General features: G+C 39.5%; 1 protein-coding gene across 5 annotated transcripts in view; it reads right to left on the minus strand.

Moving 5' to 3' along the window:
* Positions 1–21,529, minus strand: part of LDLRAD4 (low density lipoprotein receptor class A domain containing 4) — a 330,103-nt gene that overhangs the window by 175,386 nt on the left and 133,188 nt on the right. For all 5 annotated transcript variants that reach the window (XM_089516977.1, XM_089516972.1, XM_089516973.1 and 2 more), the window contains one exon: positions 3,528–3,668. Coding sequence is in view for 4 of the 5 variants with exons in the window: in XM_089516972.1 (XP_089373098.1) it covers positions 3,528–3,668 (141 nt within the window). In the remaining variant the exon portion in view is untranslated. The remainder of the gene's footprint in view (positions 1–3,527; positions 3,669–21,529) is intronic.

Consider the following 21,529-nt stretch of genomic DNA (forward strand, 5'->3'; position numbering starts at 1 on the left):
CAGAAAAGATGGATACAGATTGGCTTGTTTGGTCACTTGCAGGATAATTTGCAGCTAAAGCAACAAACCATAGCTAACACAAACAATGGCTTAGCATGATAAATGTGGCCACAAATTTCTATGGGTTGACAGTTCAGATAGCATTTTGGCATTATATATTCCATGATAGCGAAGGCCTCTTTATCAGCTGGAGTAATGTCATGGAGTTAATGCCTCTATTGTAGTTTAATACTGCAGGTCCAATCTCTGTGCAAGGATGTTATTAACAATGCTCTTTTGTACAGCCAATAAGTAAAACAAAGACTGAAACTCTGAAACACATTCTTCCTCCACCCTCTTATTGTTCTGCTACACTGAATGTTATTTTAAGAATGTGTATACAGTATTTAAATTAGTTGACATTTTAATTCAACAATATCGTTTACCTCCTTGCAGAAACTTTCCAACCTAAGCCTGAAATTATCTATCTTTTTACCTATTTACCTGTCTACTCTTTGACCTTAATAAGAGGCTTGCCTATTCATCTATTTTTAAGAATAATAAAACTCCAATGTATGCTACCTCAAATGGATGCACAATATTCCACGGAGGTTATTTTAGTATAAAGTCACACAGCACACCATATGGCCAAATTATGGATATATATGAACAAATACTTTATTCATCAAAGCGCGCCTATGGTAAATCAGCAAAGGAACTGATGAGCTCCCAGTACTGCAAGCGCACAAATTAACTTTGCACACCTGAGCAGTCCCAATGCAGCAAAGGTGCAAAAGATTTCTTGCAGGATTATCGCCCTGGGCTGTATTAACACAGAAGAGGAAACATGAAATCTGACTGTAAACTGGATAAAATGCAGCTTACAAAACCTTTGAATCTACAGTCCACTGAATGAATGCATTGGGGTGAAGGTTACAACTATTCTTCTAAAATTATTATTTCAACATCAATAATAACAAGATTTTTTTTTTCATCCAGACTCTGCATGCCATGACCTAAAATAGAAAGTAAATTTATGTTCCCTACAGTGGACAATTATGAAAAAGAGCTATAAAACTATATTGACATATTTGTTTTCCTTGCATTCAAGCTGTGAAGAATATTGACTATGCCTCTTTGCCCCTAATTTTCTATGGTATTATGGATATATCTTAGCAATTAAGTTGCAGCACTAAGCTTTATAACCATGAAAGCATAATGCACTGAAAGTTATAAGGGAGAATGTGATGATAAACCTTTACCACTTTTGTCATCTGTGGATTAGGTTAAGTACTCCCCACAATAACAGATCTAACATAAAAGTATAGAATGGTGTAATTCAAGTTAACTACTACAGTACAGTAATTAATTATACAGCTGAGTGTCCAGTCTTTAGCTTTCTAAGTAGTTTAAAAACCAGTACTCAAGTTGTATCAGTGTACCTGGCCTGACACTATGCAAGTGCTTAGAAATATCTGGAGTTGGGTTTTGCACAAAGTCTAGAATTCTACACAGTTTGGATCCAATTAAGCAGAGCATACTTTGGAAAGAGGGCAGAATTCTACAGTATGCTGCCTGATGGGAAGAGGTGATTCATATTTAGCCCCACACTAAACAAATTATCAAGAAGATAACATTCTCCACAGCCTAGGGCTCTATAGCCAGCTGGGAAGGAAAAGAATGTACAGGACACTCATTTGCATGCATATTTCCCATATACAGGCAGGGATGTGCATGTGGAAGCCATCTTCTGCAAATGTATGAGCCCTGTCAAGGCTGGAGCAATATGCTGAAACTATGGAATCAGTTTCTACAGCAAAATTCATGCACTAGATTAAATAACTGTTAACAAGAAATGCTTTTATTCAGACACAAAAAGTACCCCTTCAAGCTTAAAATGCTGAGTATTCTGATGAATCCTTAAACATTTTAGACATTTCGGTTTGTTTTAGTAATAAGATTTCTTTAACCTACTTGGTTAAAAAGATTATATAGTGGCTATAAAGACAGTAGAAGTGCACCAGACAATATTTTTTTAGTATAAAGCCTATTAGGCTTAAAATGTTAAGAACCAAATTATGACAGTAGGAATTAAACAAAGAAAGAAAACAGGGAATATATGAGCCTCCAGAGACTGTTGAACTGCTATCATCCCTAGCTCCAATGGCTTATGGGCAGAAATAATGGACCATGGAATTTCCAATTTTTGATTTAAACTAGGGTCTGAAATAATAAACAATACACTGAGATTGGTTTGGGGTCCCACTTACTTACATGGGCTCCATTTAAGGCATTTTCCCTATTCTGTGTTTTCTTGTGTGCCTTCAAGATGTTTCCAACTTACGGAGACTCTAAGGCAAACATATCACAGGTTTTTATTGGCAAGATTTGTTCAGAGGGAGTTTGCCATTGCCTTTCTCTGAGGCTGAGAAGATGTGACCCAAGCTCATGGACCAAGCGGGATTTTGACCTCTGGTCCCCAGAGCCCTAATCCAGCTCCCAAACTACTACACCACACTGGTTCCCTTTGTTCTGTGTCTATTTGCTTTACAGTTTACACTGATATATTACAGTTAACCTGTGGATTTTCTTAATCATGCTGGGTAATCCTGCAGAATCATAGAATCATAGAGTTGGAAGAGACCGCACGGGCCATCCAGTCCAACCCCCTGCCATGCCGGAAATCCATATCAAAGCATCCCCAACAGATAGCCATCTAGCCTCTGCTTAAAGACCTCCAAAGAAGGAGACTCCACTACACTCCGAGGGAGTGTGTTCCACTGTCGAACAGCCCTTACTTTCAGGAAGTTCTTCCTAATGTTGAGGTGGAATCTCTTTTCCTGTAGCTTGCATCCATTGTTCTGGGTCCTGTTCTCTGGAGCAGCAGAAAACAAGCTTGCTCCCTCCTCAATATGGCATCCTTTCAAATATTTAAACAGGGCTATCATATCACCTCTTAACCTTCTCTTCTCCAGGCTAAACATCCCCAGCTCCCTGAGTCGTTCCTCATAGGGCAAGGTTTCCAGACCTTTCAACATTTTAGTCGCCCTCCTCTGGACACGCTCCAGTTTCTCAATGTCCTTTTTGAATTGTGGTGCCCAGAACTTCAACACCAAAACAGAAGCTATGCAAAACCATTCTCTTACCACAAGAATAAGGTACCATGAAGATAATTTATCTTTCCTTCTTCCAATAAATTTATTCATGACTCATCAATGCAAAGTATTTTTAAAAAGTAGTCTGACTTGCACCATGATACAATTTATAGCAAATGAAAATAATTTCTGTTTGCTTTTCAGAAGAACATTCCTTGCAATTCTAATTCACAGACAAAACAGAACATGTGCTGTCTGAAAAACCTGTCTTAAAAAAAGGCAATCCGACCACAAAGAGAAGAAAAGGTATATTGTAGCCATGACTTAATTTTCATTCTGCAACATTTGTGCTGGTAGTAGAAGATAGTATCTTGCTTTTTTACTATAGCTTTTCCCAATGTAGAACAAAATTCAGTGCAAAATGAGAATTTGCAAGCAGAGGCAAGTACTTACAGCTGAAGATACTTGGAGGTGGATGCTCCGTTACAAGCAGACAATTCTCCTCATCACTGTTATCCCCACAATCGTTTTGTTGATTACAGACCAGGGAGCCAAGATACAAGCATTTACCACTAGTGCAGGTGAATTTGCACTCTGAAAAAGTACAACAAAAGAAAAGGTAATGTGAATACATTCTGTTTTCATGCTTTATCAAATATACAAGGAACTATAGTTTAAAACAAATTCTCTGCATGTGAATTAATGCTTTTCTTTCTACTTGATCCTTGAATAATACACTCCACTAATGTTTAACAACACTTATTTGCCTTGTACAAGGAATATCCTTAAGCAAAACACTTCAGGACTATTTAAGATCCCAGATCATAATCTGTCAGATTTTATTTTGTATTTTCAAACATAACTTTGTCAATATTACATGCGTCTGTTTACGTCACTTGGGCTCCAGTGCCCAAGTGTGAGGGGGAAAGGTTATAGCTGAAGTATAAGTTCATGTAAACAGTGCAGGTGACACTCCACATTTGCGACTTTGACAGCTTTGATTATTCATGGATTTGATTAATATGTTCTCTCTAGGAATCTCTAGGTCCTCCAGCGTGACTCTGACAAACACTGACCATAAAGTCATGCTGGAGGGCCTAGAGATTCCTAAAGAAAACAATATGTCCTCCAGTGCAATTTTATGGTCAACTTCTGATACATTTTGGGCACAGAGTTGCACTGGAGGACCTAGAGATCCCTACAAAGTCATTCTCTCAGGTTAATTTTTTTAAATTGGATCCCCCCCCACTTTCACAGGGGTGCCCCTAACCCCAGCAAATGTGGAGGGTCTGCTGTAGTTAGACTGTGTGTGAACCACAAGAACAGAATTGACCATGGAGCTTTAAGTCCAGCTTGCTTAAACTTGCTTCAGAACAGAATAAGCTTTCGTAGACTTCAGTCAACTTCCTCAGATTCATCGGAGGAAGTAGACTGAAGTCTACGAAAGCTCATGCTGCCAATTTTTTTCTTTCAATTAGTCTCAAAGCTGCCACAAGATCTCTCTACGTAATGATTCTACAGACTAACACAGATATATCTTTGAATTGCTTCAGAAAGGTGAGCATTCCAATTTGGGTTTTTGTAAAAATGACTGGTATTCGCATATATAGATGTGATCATTATAGCTTATTACGCACATGAATTAGTCACAAGTCTCTGTGCACTGTTATGGATCATGTGTATACAATGTTAGCAGCTCAGTTCAGGAAAAGATATGCTTAAATACTATTGAGATCACCAAGCACTGTAGCTGCAACTATCAGCTCTTCCACATTACAGAAATAAAGCAGCTTGACACCACTTTATCTGTCATTGCTCCATGCTGTGGAATCCTGGGATTTGTAGTTTGGTGAGGTATTCAGCCTGGTCTGTCAGAAAGATCTAGTGCCTCATCAAACTACAATTCACACTGTTCTGTTAGGCTGATTTGTTAGATTGTAACAGATTCCCCAAATTGCATTCAAGACACTTTCAGAGTATCTCTAGTATAGTGACAGGATACGTGATTTGCATCAGAAAGCCCCAGGTTCAATTCTGGCCATCTCCAGAAATGGCTGGGGGCAAAATCAACCTGAAACCACAGAAAGCTGCCACCAATAAGCGTCAAAGGACTAGCACAGTATGAGACAGCTTCCTAAGTTCCCCACACGATACAAAAACATAAAGGAAATTAATGATCTTACTGTTCAATTTACCTTAATTCTAATACTGGCATACAGAGAGAAATAAATCATAATTTGAAAATCTCACAACTTTAAAGCCACATTTATTATTCTGGGCAGTTGCCAGATTGATTTTAGAAATTCTATACAATGTATATTTTATTTTAGTTGACTCTAGGCAAGAGTTGCCTGTCTGTAACAGTGCCAGCAATGGGCATGCCATAATAATCATTAGCTCATCTCTGCCTTTAGAAATGGTTTTAAAAGCTCCAAAATGTCTCAGCTTTGATACTGTAATCTGTAAGAATCCATCCAGCCCCATAAAATTATATCTCTGCCCACTTTTCTTTACTGCCAGATGGAGATTAACAAACTGGAGAATTGCAGCAATCAGATAGTCACTGCTTCACCCTATGCACTTAGTTCGCAAATGTCACTATTGCAGAGCTGCAGCTTACATTATGAGATCTTCTAAATTTGACATAAAAAGCATAACCCAACTGATTCTAAACTTTCCCTGCTCTTTTTAAATTGCATGTCCAAGGGAGGGTTCTGCTCTGCAAAAACACACAGATGGAATTGGATGAAAAGGCCACAAGTAGTTATTGATTACAGCTGCAAATGGGTTGGCAAATGCTTGGGTCTGGAACCAAGTATTTACTAACTGTTGATTGATGAGCGAAATCCCATGGCCCAAAGGTAGAAACACAACTGAGACAGGAGGGATTCATCCCAGGAGGGGGTGCCCCCCATGAGATCCCCCTGCCCCCACCCCAGGATACGTGCCAGAATGCCCTCATCCACAGCTGGGCATCTTATTTCTGCTGACACACACCTCGAGTCCCATAAAGAGACCTCCATGATAAAGAAGGCACGTAAAACAATGTTTTATTTGCCAGCCCCATGCCAACCAACCCTACAACTTGCAACAAAGAAATGGAAAATTATACAGTAAAGAGAATAAATACACAGATGCAAACTCCAAATACAGAACCAGAAAGCAAAGAAACAAATTTTAACAATTATTTCTAAAACTGTTATATTCAGTAACTTACATAGATCAATTTATCTTGAGCCACAGTGGCTCAATACTATATAAATGAAAAATACTTTTCTATAACACAGTTGTCTTTTTGTCTGTCTTCTTCAGATATGAATACATTAATCAGTTTTAATACACAAGCTATATCCCACATCCTAAGTAATCGAGTTTATCACACTGGGAAAAAAGATGGGAGCATAGTGGGATGCTCCCGTCAATATCACATGATTTGACAAAGATTGTCATGTGACATCGCAAATATCCCATAATTATCCGGTGAATAAAGCAGTGCTAAATTCCTCCTTATTCATGGGATAATCGTGGGATATTTGAGATGTCGTGTGATAATCTTTGCCAAATCACACAATATTGATGGCAGCATCACACTATGCTCCCATCTTTTTTCCCAATGTGATAAAGTCCTGACGTGGTTGAAAAGAAAGATTTTCTAGTTATCAGAAATTACATTTGTGTGGCCATTAATATATAATTAATTCCAAATCTTAAGTTTCCATTACGCCTTTTAAATTACAAACCATTATTATGAATAGATCCAGTGGCAAAGAATAACCTGCCATGTTTTCAATTTTTTCTAAATTAGAAATCTATTTTCCCCTTATTCAAAAGTTTGACCAAAATACGTAGTATCTTTATCTCATGTCCCTCATCTCCAAGAACTATCTGTAATTCTTGAGTAAACCTGATTCAACCTTTATAGAGTCAGATACCACCCACACTCTAAGTTATAAAAGCAATTTCTCAAGTTTTAATGTAACTGAAAGTATATATTTCCCAATATATTTCCAATGTTCTGAGAGAGCTCCTTCTGGAAATCAGACTCCCATTTAGTCTGATAGTTGTTAAGAGTTTGTTCCAAATTGGTCAAAGTGTCTTCTTCCTGCCAGGCCTTTAAGTGATGCGACAACCTTGCATTATAGCTTTCTATTATGTTTGAAAATATCACACTCTTCCCTATAATATTGTTTTGTGGAGTAATTCAACACTAAAACTCAATTTCTTCCCTACATTTTATTATGTCCCATTAAAGGAATGGTTTTAAAAATGTTGAAAAGTAGAAGAGGTTGTTTGTAAGGTTGTTTTTTATTTGTATAGTACCAAAGAGTACTATAGCACTTTAAGGCTGTACTTTGTATAGCACTATAAGGGATATTTAACTGTGAACAGAATTCTAGTAGTCGGCCCTCTACATAAATGGATTCAACCATCAATGGTTGGGGGGGGGGGGGGGGTTAGTTCCCAAAGCAAACCTTGCTTTTGCCATTTTATATAAAAGACACCATTTTACTACACCATTGTATATAATGAGACTTGAACACCCACGGATTTTGGTATCCATGGTGGGATTTGGTTGTACAGTGGAACCTTATTATACGCGAGGGATCCGTTCCGGATCCCTCCGCATATAAAAAAATCCGCCTATGCTCGAGCCCCATTGTTTCCAATGGGGCTCGTGCGCGGTGGCGCGGCGGCGCACGAGGTGCAACGGGTGCGCGCACCCATTTAATTGAATGGGATGCGCCGCCCCTTCCGCCCCGCGCGCACCGGCGGCTTTGAGCGCCTATGCTCAAAGCCGCCTATAAAAAGGCAGCGTATGCGGAAGCTCCACTGTACTATAACTTTCATGTACTGCAATTGTTATCAAACGGTGGAGTGGAACCTCTGGGGGGCACAAGAGTTACTCAGGCGGGGCATGAAACCTGATTACTGCTCCTCCTCCTCTTCCCAAACTGTTTTATGTGTAAAATTTATGCATGCACTGAGTTAAATATTGAATTTACCTAAATAAAACAGTTCTAATTTCAACAATGATATTTCTTTATAAAATGTTTGAATATACATGAACATGTGAATGAAAATATGCACACTACATGAACAAAATATTTTTATTTATATACTACAACAGGTGGGGATGCATGATGTCCGCATGTAGACAGAGGCATCACTAGGAGGTGCAGACCATATGGGTGACACCCAAGAAGGGGATGTTACTCAGTGGGGTGGTACTCCTGGAGGGTAGGCAAGGCTACTGGGCAAGCGAGAAAGGCCATTGCCTCCATTTCCCATTTGCCCAGCAGCCACATCAGACCCTAAACAGGCCCTACAGAGGCCACAGCACTGCCCCCATCAGTAGCAGCACTTGCTGGGCGGGGCAGTGCCTTCAGGATCCAATTTGACTCTGAATGCCTTTCCAGGGGGGCCTAGTGCCTTCAGGGTCTTCCTTCTGGTTCTAGTGTGACTGGACCCTGAATGGGTGATCCAGAGGCCGCAGTATTGCCCCCCCCCTTAGCAGCAGTCTGGGTGGGCAGGTGGCTGGGGACAGGAGGGAAAGGCAGTTTGCGCCCCCCCCCCCCCACTACCACCACATTGGGAGTGATGCCACTGCATATACAATCAGCTCTCTCTAGCCATGGATTCTTTATCCACAGCTGGAAGCATCCACAGCTTAAAAATACCACCGATGTACTGTATTTGCAATTTTGGAAGGGACGCTTAGCATTCTCAGTCAGAAAGCTTCAGTGTCTCAACCAACTACAAACCCTAGAATCCCATAGGATGCAGCCATGACAGTTAAAGTGAAATGATAGTGTTATTACTGTGTACTGTAGGCCCTGGCAACCATATATATAGGGTTACATATCTACCCTATATATTGTGATAGTGCTGTACCACAATCCTTCTCAGAATCCAATTAAGGCACTATGCAGGCTTTTCATTATTAATTGGTTGTACAGAGAAGTCTTTTACTTGATGATTAGATATTTTAAGGAACTAATAGGAATGTTGTAATTCAGTATTAGTATTTTATAGTTGTAATTCAGTAATAGTATTTTATAGTTTGTATCTGTATTAGTATTATATTTTTAATGATGTAATCCCACTTCGATCCTTGGGATAAATGGGAAATATAAATAAAATTTATTATTATTATTATTTTATTGGGGGTGCTATATCTTTATTGATATGTTTTCAAATGATTTTACACTTTTAAAAATTAATAGTGTTTTAATATAATAGCTTGTTTAATACCGTTTTAATTTTTTGTTATTAGTTTTTGCTTTTATCTTTTTAAAATTTGTAACGTGCCTTGGTTCCATGTGGAGAAGAGGGTAGAATACAAATTAAATAAATAAACAGGAAAGTAAGTACAGATTTTGCAGCCTGCATTATTTCAGTGGTGAACATGATAAAGTATACCCACTGATACGAGGGGGGAAAGGAACTGAAAGGAATAAAGTCAGTGGACATGCCAGCTAGGGGATTCTGGAAATTGTAGTCCAAAACAGTAATGCTTCCATGTTCTGCCTGTCAAATAAACTAGAGCCAGCCTGCACAATTGTACCTAATGACACACCAGAGAGATCTCAATAAATTGAGTTATTACACAGCTTGTCTAGACAGGAGAAGGGGGAGACAGGCTGATCCAATTTTTAAAGACAAGCCAGCATGACTGTGTTTTATAAATAACTTTTCAAAGCTATTTGACTTCCTTCTTCAGTTTCAAGTGGCAATTAGTGATCTTGGCTGGTCAGTTACAGAACAATCTCTAACCCCAGTAGGTAGAAAATATTAGCAGTTACAGATTAGAAGATTAGTGGGGTTTTAAAACATCATTATGGTTCATTATTTTTTCCCTAGGACATTATTTTTCCAGGAGAAAAAAAAAGGTTAACAAGGCAGGACCTTATGTCAACCATCAATGAGTTATTAAGTTATTTTAATTTAATGTGTTTTGGTATAAATACTTCACATATTTTTACAACACATCAATATTTCATTTGAAAACTGTTACTTACCATCAGCAGCAGGCCCCATAACAAAAATCAAGCACATTACATGGACCAGAGAACCGACAAGAAGCCCAGATCCCAACTCTGTCCTCTGACACCACTATCACAAGACTAAATAACACCAGGCACAATACCAGAGCCTCATTCATCTGCTCATCTTCCAGCGTGATAGATACCATCACTGTCTAGCAATGCCCTTGATTTCTTCATAGGACAAACAGGTCAGACTCCATGCAAAAGAACAGATGGACACAAGTCTGATATCAGAAGGGGCAGTATGTAGAACTCAGTGGGAGAATATTTCAACGTTGCACAATCTTCTTTTGCTGAATAAAATGACTACTCTCAAACAAAGGAACTTCAAAAGAAAACCCCAGCTTGAAGTAGCTAAACTGGAATTTATAACAAACATTTTAGCTTATGTAGTCTTGAATCTGGAACAAGATGATAGTTCCATGTTCCACTACAGATGCTAGTTTATGTAGTCAAGCAAAAACAATAGTGTTGACTGCTCATTATTATTGTTCTTAATGGACACTACAGCTACAGTCTGAGTATCTGAAACACCAAAATCTGAAATATTCCAAAAACCAAAACTTTTTTAATGGCTAAGATAGTGACACCTTTGTTTTCTATTGGTGTTGATTCAGAGCATAGAAACTTTGTTTCATGCACAAACCTATTAAATTATTGTATAAAATTACCTTCAAGCTATATGTATAAACTGCATATGAAACATAAATAATTCTGAGTTTAGACTTTTTACATTTAACAAGTAGGAGCCCCCTACTTGTTCAAGAACCTGCACTTTATATTCTCCCAATTCCCATGCTTCTTGCAAAGAGCCTAGAACATCTGCTGAGAGATATACATAAACACTAAAGCACCACCATTCTCATCGGAACAAGGCAAGATCAGGAACTGTATGCATGTAACTTTATTTATAATTTCACTCAGGTTTACAGTAGGACAAAAGACCCTGAAGATAGCCACCACCCCACAGCAAGCTGCTACTAAAGGAGGTGACAATGAAAACTCCAGAGGGCCTATTTGGGGTCAAGTGCAGGTGCTGGGCGAGTGGGAAAATTCCCATGCTCTCTTGCCCAGTAGCCATGCCAGCGGCTCTGGGTATACCAACCACAAGGTGACACCCCCCTTCTGGGGTGTCACCTCATGCAGTCCGAATCCCATCCCACCCCACATGGGACACCCACTTATTATGACATGCCAGACTGTATCAACCTCCCGTACACCTACTCTGAAGACAATGTTTAGGCTCTGATGAACCTTCACAAGAAGAGTGTCAGACAGAAGTGAAGTGACATCAAGTGTGATGCTCGAGAACCTGGAGACAACCACTAAGGCATGCAAAACTGTTGATGTCAATGTGACATGCAGTTATATGCCAATCAGGCAAGTAATCCATAACACACATACAGCTTACTCCCTTTCAAAAAAATACCCGTTAAGTCCCACTGAGCACAAAGGGGCTTACTATTCTGAATGGATAGGGACAGAATTGGCATGTTACACTACATAAATTCAGTGATCTTCTGTAGGTTTAAGCAATCTGCCTGGTTCAGATTTCAAAACAAGTCATAGAGGGCTTTATAGGTAAAAACTGGGGTTTAAACAGTTCCCAGAAGACAAAGTAGATTCTGTTATAATGTTCACCCAATGGTCTAACTTCATTACAAAGCAAATTACTGTAGTCTCTGCAAGCTTCTTAAGAACAAAAATCTTTTTTTAAGGGAGAGTTAAAATGTTAAAAGAAGAAAAAATAATTAGGGCTAAGACAACAAGTACCAAGGAAACTGTAGCTGAACAATTCTATTCATATATAAATTGATCAGAGCTGTAATCATTAAATGCAACACAATGAAATGTAATGCCACTGTAATTTCCACTGCTTATTTTACACATGCTGTGTCTACTCACCCACATACAATCCCATCCGATTAGATTATGCTTAATGCTTTCAGACTTCTTTGCACTTTGGTTCATACCACAAACCCTGGGTGGGTAGGAGAGTCATCCAGTTCAACATAAGCCTGCACAAAACTACATGTAAATGTAATAGTTTTGTAAAAATCTGATTGGCACCAAAGAAAAACAAGCCAATTTTCAAAAGTACCATTCTAGGCTATCACATGGTCCCTGGACAAAAGGATATTAAAACTTCCTTCTCCCATGACTTCCATAAATCACAGGCCTTGTAAACCACTTAGCACTATAAACCTGCTTAGCACTATAAAGGGATATAGAAATGTAAGTACTATTGCTATTGCTACAAGCTGAATATTAATGTAGACTATTTACTTTCATGCACCTTAATTACTTCACTGAATGGCCTCTTCTTTGTAATATATCAGATTTAACACACACACACACAAAATCATCCTACTGAGTTAGTTACCTTGTGACACTGATATTCATTCTTGTGGAGCTAAAATGTGTTGCCTGGCTAAACCAACTCTCTAACTTAAGACAAAAAGTTCACCTTTCTTTCAGGACTCAAGAAGGAGCAGTTCTTATTCTGAAAATTCACTCATGTGTTTTTCTTCTAGGATCCAGTTCCATCTTGGCTGCCAGTGTTTCCCAGCTACTTAACCAGATTCTTCCTGTGGTGGTGGTAAGGATCTATGAACCTAGGTATACTGGATTATAGATCAGGTAAATAAGGGATTACAGGTCAGTTAAGTAAGGGATGTGGAGATTTTTTACAAAGGCCTCCCAGACAGAGGATATGGCTTTCTGACAATCTGCCATCATCTGCAGAGTATAACATTGGCAGGGGGCAAACACACCTGGAGATCCAGGGAGCCAGCTGACATTGCTGGCAATTAACATCCGGGAGAGGGGAAGTGAACTTAATTTGGAGATGATGTTCAACATATTATGGAACCTTATTTTCCAGTAAGTAGCACCAAATATATGTAACCTGTTCTTCAAATGTCATGAGATTTGTTGTAATAAATTAGGAACTATTATAGAGCAAAATAAACTACATGTTGAATAGTGAATTGCTGGCCCAGAACCATTCCTGGAACAGTGTTTATGTTCCATGTGCCATTAAACCAGGACTTTTACTTCAAGAGACACAAACTGTATTACCTTGTGTGACATGTTGTCTCGAAAACTACAGTGGTTGCCATATTGGCAGACTAGTTTTCTGTGGATTGCCCAGTCTCATATTAGCTAGTGGTGGCTCACACCCATGGACATGCTGACATGGGTGCACACATGTCACTGCCCACTGACTAATATAGGTTTGAGCTCCCACATTTCCCCATCTATTGGGAGGGGCAGAGCCAAACTTCCTTGAATGAGAAGGGCCCATTGTACTAGTTCTTGAGTTCTTTGTATGCAGAAGGAAAGAAAGACAGCTGCTATTAATCATAAAGACTGATTGCAAGCATGGCGGGAGGTATTGCTGATGACTGAAAGCTCCAAATAAATAAGTAATTAAATGCTGAAACCAAACATATATAAGTAAATCTCTTGTTTGTTCATATAATGTCATGTTTGGCTATAAATACAAATCAAATCACCAAAAATATAGCAAAGTTAAGCAAAAGGAATTCAAAGAAGCAAAAGCCAGTTAGTTATGTTATCTTTTAAGTGTGAACTGTCAAGAACATTTGACCTTGGAGATAATCCAAGATTTATGGATCATCCAATAAAATATGGGGGGGAGCTTTAAAATTAATTGCTGTTTGCATGTTTGCAAATGCACTGGTACAATCAAAACAATCCACAATAGTGATCACATTTTATAGGAGTCTTCTTCAGGATGACAGTTCCGTTAAACAAAACTTGCAAGGGCAAGTTTGGGGGCCCAGTAGAAAAAAGCAACATGAGGCATGGTGTAATTTCAAACAAGTAGGAAAAGTGATTTAAGAATTATTAATTTTTCTTTTATAATTTGTCACATTTGTGAGATAAGATATTCATATTTCAAGTATGTACTGGTCCCAAAGGTTGAGACATAATACAGTCATATGCTCTCAGATAATGGCTAATACCACAGACTGGTTGCTTGCTTCACAATGTGTTAAACTGAAGCTACCCAATATCAAATGTGTGAAGGATTTAAACTGCAAGATGAAACTTTACCAAATATTTTGCAGTCTAACTGCATAAAGATTAAATGAGGTCAACAATGCTTCTTGTAACAGAGGAAGCCAGTAATGAATGAATGGTCAATCATTGTTTAGAGTGTGGCCAGGACAAAACCCTTGATTTATTATCAGTTTCCAAACATCAGAAGAAGCCATGTGAACCAGGCATGTTTCCAGTATTCCCAGCTTGAAGTCTTGTATCCTTTTGTGCAGTAAGATCTGGACAGAATAGCAGCTTCCTCTCCCTCATCCCCTCCCAGGCGTATTGACCCTACCTACACCCCAGTTGCTGTCACAGGACTATTTTTTCCCCTAGCAGAGAGACATAACATAGTGCCACAGTGGCTGGGCTTGGAGCCCTATTTCAGTATTCTGGCCCTAAGCCACCCGAACAACCATGAGAGCTGCCAAGCATCATTCCACCAATATCAGGACAAAAGAAGAGGAAACCCAGTGAAACAGCATTGCATTTCCCTCGCTGCCATCCTATGCAATTTGTGTATGTGTGCGTTTCTCCATCATACTACTACTTAGAGTACAGCGCTTCATTTTCTTAACAAGGAAAACGCGACACTGCAAAACAGTGGGGAGAAAAAGGAAAGGTCGCAAGAAGCTGTTCACTTATCGCTTGATTTAGAGCTTCAGGGTAAAGCCTCCATCCTCCTTATTGTTAAAACTGTGCTCTGTACAGATGTCCATTTTTAACTGAGCTTCCAGACAAAGTTCAAGAGACAACATCTGTAAACAAGATCCACAGAAGTAAAGCACATTTTCTTAATCTCATGCCTTGAAACATGGCAATATTTGAAATTTTGCTTTATTAGGTTTTTGTTTTTAATGAATCTTTGCTATTTAGTTTAAGATTTAGAGATAAAAGGGTTTATACCAGTGGTTCCCAACCTGTGGGTCGGGACCCCTTTGGGGGTCGAATGACTCTTTCATGGGGGTCGCCTAAGGCCATTGGAAAACACCTATTTAATTACAGTTATGAAGTAGCAATGAAAATAATTTCATGGGTTTGGGTCACCATAACATGAGGAACTGAAGGGTCGCGGCATTAGGAAGGTTGGGAACCACTGGTTTATACTCTCTTTGGCTGGAATACAACCAAATATAGACCAAGAACTCAAACTCACAGCAATTTTTAGGCTACAGTATAAAGAAAACTAGCCATTTAGCAAGTGTTCCCTTACATGCATATACTCTCAAGTCTTTCAGTTCTTTGCTCCCAGTTCTTTCTCTCACTAACTTTTATTCAGCTCTAGATACAAAAAGCTGCACTGTCACTGTCTCTCACACATGAACACACACACTCACACACAAATTCTTAATGTTCATCATTCATGATACTTAGAAATGTAATAAAAAAAGAAAAAAATCAATATCCAATTGAAAAGAATCTATGTGGGAAACAACAGTGCCCATAAATAACATGTAGAAAATTATTTTAAAAAAAAATAATGCACTGAAATTAGCTATTACTTATTAAATTACTTTACAAATAGTGGTTTATTAGTGGTTTATTTTTTAAAATAGGAAAACGATAAAATATCTCCCCAAATGCCTCCTAATGCTTTAGAAATAACAATCAGATATTACTCCTTGTATCAAAGGAATGTAACATTGCTTCATAAATAGTAAGAGTGTTATGTTCTCATTAGACCTCCAAAGGTAATGTGCTCCATGTATCACCATTACTTGGAACATATTATTTCCAAGCCTGAAACCACATTAATTTCATTCACCTTATACATGTTAGGTACATGGTGGCGAGGACCCATAGTTCAGTAGTAGAGCACATGTTTTATATAGAGAAAGTTTAAATGGCTGTTTAAACATTAGGAAGAGCGTCATGGCAGTAAGAGCTTTTCAACGGTAGAACGGACAGCCTCAGAGGGTGGTAGACTCTCCATCTTTGGAGCTCTTTAAACAGAGATTGGATGCTTGTCTATCAGAAGTTGTTTAGCTGTGGATTCTTGCACTGGTGAGGGATGGATGATGGTCTAGAGGCCCCATCCTGTTCTATGAATCTATCTTTTTCTTTTCTTTTTTAGCGTTGCAGTTTAAGAATAAGAATTATGCAGAATACTTGGCCAAGTGCGAGGCTGACAGAATAATAAATATGATAATAACATGGGAGAGGGAATAAACCAATTAGCTATGGCTCTGCAGCTTGTACATTTCTATTACAGTGCAGTGCTGAAAGAGTTGCACTTCCCTCTAATAAGCCAATCTTTTTCCAGAGCCTATGTCAGGAAGGCACAATTCACCCAAGGTTATAGAAATGTAACACCAACTGTCAGCACAGTTTTGAAAATATGTTAAAATAAAGGTAAACATTTGGCTGCATATTATTTTAATCTTTGCAATTACGAGGGCAAATAAATTAAAAAGACAGTTCACATCAGGAAACATGTGATTTGGGGGGAAACATGCAGTTTAAAAAAATGGCAAATTGCCACCAAGAAAAACATTGAGGGAGAGAAATAAAGCTGCACATTATAAGTGGGGCACAAGTTACCGCATCAGCGCAAACAAAAAAGGTTCAGCTTCATGAAAATTTCTACACCTGTGGTTAATAACTGCTTGAAATTAATATTTCCATCAGAAAGGAACACATAATTGCTGGGTGCAGTATAAATCCAAAATATGAGACTATATTAAGCAGGCTAGATTTCCCCCCCCCCCCCGCCAAAAAAAAATATTAAGAAATCCAGGTCAGTTGAGGCAAGATTCAAAGTGTGTGTGTGTGTGTGTGTGTGTCACCCAATTTGAACCCAAATGTTGAATAGCATTTTCTAGGTTTGAAGAATAACTTTTTGCCCTCTTCACTCATGTAGTAGTTTGAGTGGTAAACTAGTATTCTGGGAGCCCAGGGTTCAAATCCCCACTCAGCCATGGGAGTCCATTGGGTTACTTTGGGTAAGTCACATTCTCTCAGCCTGAGTGGAAGGCAATGGTAACCCCATCTGAAGTCAGAAATGACTTGGAAGGCACACAACAAAAAAATCTTCTTTAAACAGCCATCACTGTGTAGTGCACAGTTTAACCACATCCAGTGTGCTTTCTTTAATAGTCTGTTATCATCCTCCCTTCCCATACATGCATCATCATGTCCTTTTTTTTATTACAATGTTGCTCTATTCTCCTCATCCACCCTTTCCTTACTCCTTACTGTCCTTTCACCTTACTGTAATCTCTTGGAGAACAGCACTGAGGAGATTATTGATGAGGGCCTAGCTTCAGTGTGCTTGTAGTTCATGTATAAGTTTGCACAATAAAATGTTTATCATTTGATCATTGTTTCATGCCTTATTGTTGTTTTGACTATGTTCTACTTCATTTGCATTTGTCTGAAAGGCATCCCCAAAAATATTTTTATGAATGTGGGCCTGGTCATATCCCTAGACACCCAAATTACAAATTAAAACTATCCAAGCACTTTCCTCCCTACAAAAACTGAGTGTTGGAAGAATAATTTGACATATGTCAGGACCCAGGAACTTTGACATATCTCCTCCACTCCATCTCTAGCAAAGGGAAGAGGACTGATAGGTGGCCCTCAGGGTATGAAAAGGAAAGATGCCAAGTACACCAAGGGGAGTGTCTCTCTTCTTTTTTCCTGTTACAAACAGCAGGCACAAGGGAGAGGATTGCTTTAAAACTCCTCTCTCACACAGCATAGTTGCAATCCAGCCTCTGTCTCCTTCCCTCCCAATAAAAAAACAATAACTAGACTGGAGATTTAATTCTTAATAAATGGCCTCTAGTTTGGCTCATTTTCCCTGCTGAAATGAATGATAGGCATTGGTTATTTTTCAGCATGTAGAATGCAGGGAGAGCTAATTCTTAAAATGGCTGTTATATGGTTATTAAATCTGATGGGGGGGGGGGAGAATTGGGAAATATTACATTTCTCACAAACAATTTTGAAGTTTCTTTCATTAAGGTCTATGTCGCTTGATATACTTTTTTGTAATAGCTTCTTTCTGTTTTTCAGCACAGACTCGTGAATCTCAGAAGCCAGTATTTTCTTTCAACAATCCAATTCAAGGATGTTATTCTCCTCATAGGCAAGAGCAGCTGCTGTAATGTAGCTTCAAACATTTTGCTGGTTGATGAAGAGCCCTTCCACATAAACACATGTGTGGAAATCTGCAACTCGGTGGAGGAAAATACACCTTGTTATATGAAAAGTCAGAAATGTATTGTTGCTGTCTTATACATTTGAACACCCCCAACTGCCATTTCTGACTTTCCAGAGATCACTAATAAAAAGTGATTATATCAAGTCAAAGAATTTGCCTTTGGTATGTGCCTTTCATTTATTTTTCTAGGCCCTGTCATCTGACAGAGATAAATTTAGGGAAATTTAGGAAAGAGCACACATTGCTGGACTTAAACTGCCATTAATAAATGAACAGTCATTTTATTCTATTGCCAATTCTCCCAGTAGCATTGAAAGGTCAAGGGTTCAAGTCTACTCTCCTTCATTTTACTGACCTCAATCCCTAACATAGCATTGACAATATATCTCTTCAGGGTCAGTTCACAACAGAACCGACATACTATATTTTCAAGCACTGCCATCTAGTCCTACCTCATCAGATATTCCCAGAATTCCAATTAAACACTAAGTACAAGATGCTAGCAGAATAGAATGGTTCTAAGAGCCATAATAAATTTCAGAGATATCTACAGAGCGTGAAGGAACCAGGTGCCTTTCTTTATTTCTCTGTTTCAAAACACAAGTATGATCATTAAGCCTGCCTGGGATTTACTGAGCTTGCAAACTGAATCCTCAAAGAGACCATCTTCCACAGTAAGCAAAATTCTTGAGGACAGCAAGTTGTCATAGCAGGGGATGCAAGGGAAAAGAGAGACTGAGAATTTTTCAGTCCTGAGTTTTTATCAGAATTCTTCATTATGCTTAAAACAACAATGTTCCTATCTCCTGCACAAATTATATTAAACCAGGGGTGGCGAACTCCTGTGATCTTCCAGATATTATTGGACAACAAGTCAGCTATAGCCAAGGGGGAGAGATGATAGGAGTTACAGTGTGATATCAACATCCTGAGGGCCACAAGTTGCCTGGACCTTACTAAGCTATAGAAGTTTATTGCATGGGGTTTAAAACATTCCCCGATGAGTCCTAACAAGCACGAGCGCGTGCGCGTGCGGAGCGTGATGGGAACCCGATGGGGCCCAGAAGGCGACTTTACTGCACAGGGAACGCCAACGCCGCCGCCGCCGCTGCCGAGCGTTCCCATCGGGTTCCAGAGGGCGCCATTGGACGCCATTTCTAGGAACTGTTTCAAAAGCGTTCCCAGAAATGGCGCCCTCTGGAACCCAATGGTAACCTGATGGGAACGCGCGGTGGTGGCGGCGGCGTTCCCTGTGCGGTAAAGTCACCTTCTGGGCCCCATCGGGTTCCCATCACACTCCGCACGCACCCGCACTCGTGCTCATTAGGACGCATCGGGGAACGTTTTAAACCCCATGCGATAAACTTCATAGTTTAGCTTAATATGCATGACCTTTGGGCCTCTGAACTACTTCCTCCTTTCACAACAAGAGTCATTGGGTAGCTCCTGCTTTTGTTCAAGCACAGTTTCTCATATCATTAACTATTATTGTATGCCTTCAAGTTGTTTTTGACTTATGTTGCTTCTGAAATAGTTGTTTCTGGTTTAAGGTGAACCTATCACACAGTTTTCTCTGGTTGAGTATGTGTGACTCACCTAAGATCACCCAGTGAGTTTTTCATGGCTCTCTAATATAACTCTGGCACATTATAGACCGCCCAAAATGGGCGGTCTGCCGCCGCCGTCATTTGCAGTGTAGAGGAGCCCCAGCGTACAAACTGCGCAGCTCCTCCGCGCTGCAAAAAGAAACCCCAAAATGGCGTTTCTCTTTGCGGCACAGTTATGATGCCGCGAGGCGCCAATGGCGCACTCGCGGCATCATTTGCGTCATGCGACGTGCAGACGCAATGCGTCTGCTACATCAAGATGGTGGCCCCCATGTGGACGGGCGCCGCCATTTTGTACTAGGGTTGAGGGGCATCAGGAAGTGACGCCCCTTCTCAACCCTAATATGCCCCTTCCTAACCCTAGCATGCCCCTTCGGCACATCTGTAACGCGCCTATATTAACCATAGTTAGTTTAAAATGACCCACGATTTAGGAAGTGGCAGTTCAAACTAGCCATAGTATTTAATGTTAGCCATAGTTCTGGGTGTGGATGATATGACAACCCATAGTTAAGAAAAATGAAAGACTCTGAACTCCAGTTCTTCATGATAGTTGCTGGCTGTAGCTATGTGCCTTATATTTCAGCAGACCCTGTTTACATCTAGCCCAATACTGTCAACTCTGACTGGCAGTCGCTGTTTATGGTTTCAGGCAGGATTCTTTGTAAGTCGTACCTGGAGAGCCCTGGTATTTCTAGCATCCTCCCATCCAAGTTCTAACCAGATCTGCCTTGCTTGGGTTCTGAATTAAAATTAGACCAAGTATTTCTGAGTGTATGGTAGTTAAAAACGGTTTTAGCTTGCAGTCTCCGGCTACAACAGGAGACATAGCCAATGAGACTGGGCAGAGGGTATTATCTGGCCCACAACATTGAGCTGCCACCAAGGGATACATGCTCTTACCAGCAAGAGTCACAGTGGGAACACAGATAGATTAGCCAGTTGCATCTGGCACAGGCCAAATCCCAAGGAGCAACCAGGTGATCCCACTATGTTGATTCCAGCTGCCATCTGTCTCCAAAGTAACCTCACGATGCTCAACAGCAACACCATGGGATCCCTCCTCTTCCTTAGTCACTTTTTAGCAATAGTCAAGTATTGCTTCCTGACCCACTTACTGTCCATACCATCTGCAGCAGGAGAACTGATTATCCAGGTAAGCCACCTGGCAACTCTAAGCAGTAGACAGGTGGTGGCAAAGAACAAAATAAATGTTTACTCCTCCACTGTCTACATACAAATTAAAAGTAGCAGCATGGTACAGATGGGAACTAGAAGATAACAGATTTTTGAGCAAGACAATAACCAAAAGAACATAATCACATAGTACTCAAATTAGAAAACCAATAATCAGCTAAAAGGAAGAAAATCATTATCACCTAAATAATAGTGATCCTTTGAGATATTTCATAATGTTCAGAAAATCCATAACTTAGACAAATGTCAGTGCAACATTTGTCATGAATGTTGAAGACAACATTGTCATGAATGACAGAGTCAGATCTAATTAATAATTAATAAAAGGGAATAAGCAAGCGATTATTCTATATTGTAAGGCCAGTCCAT

This window comes from Sceloporus occidentalis, unplaced genomic scaffold, assembly GCF_023333645.1.
Source record: "Sceloporus occidentalis isolate IW3139 unplaced genomic scaffold, rSceOcc1.0.p SCAF_3, whole genome shotgun sequence".
Classification (NCBI taxonomy): Eukaryota; Metazoa; Chordata; class Lepidosauria; order Squamata; family Phrynosomatidae; genus Sceloporus; species Sceloporus occidentalis.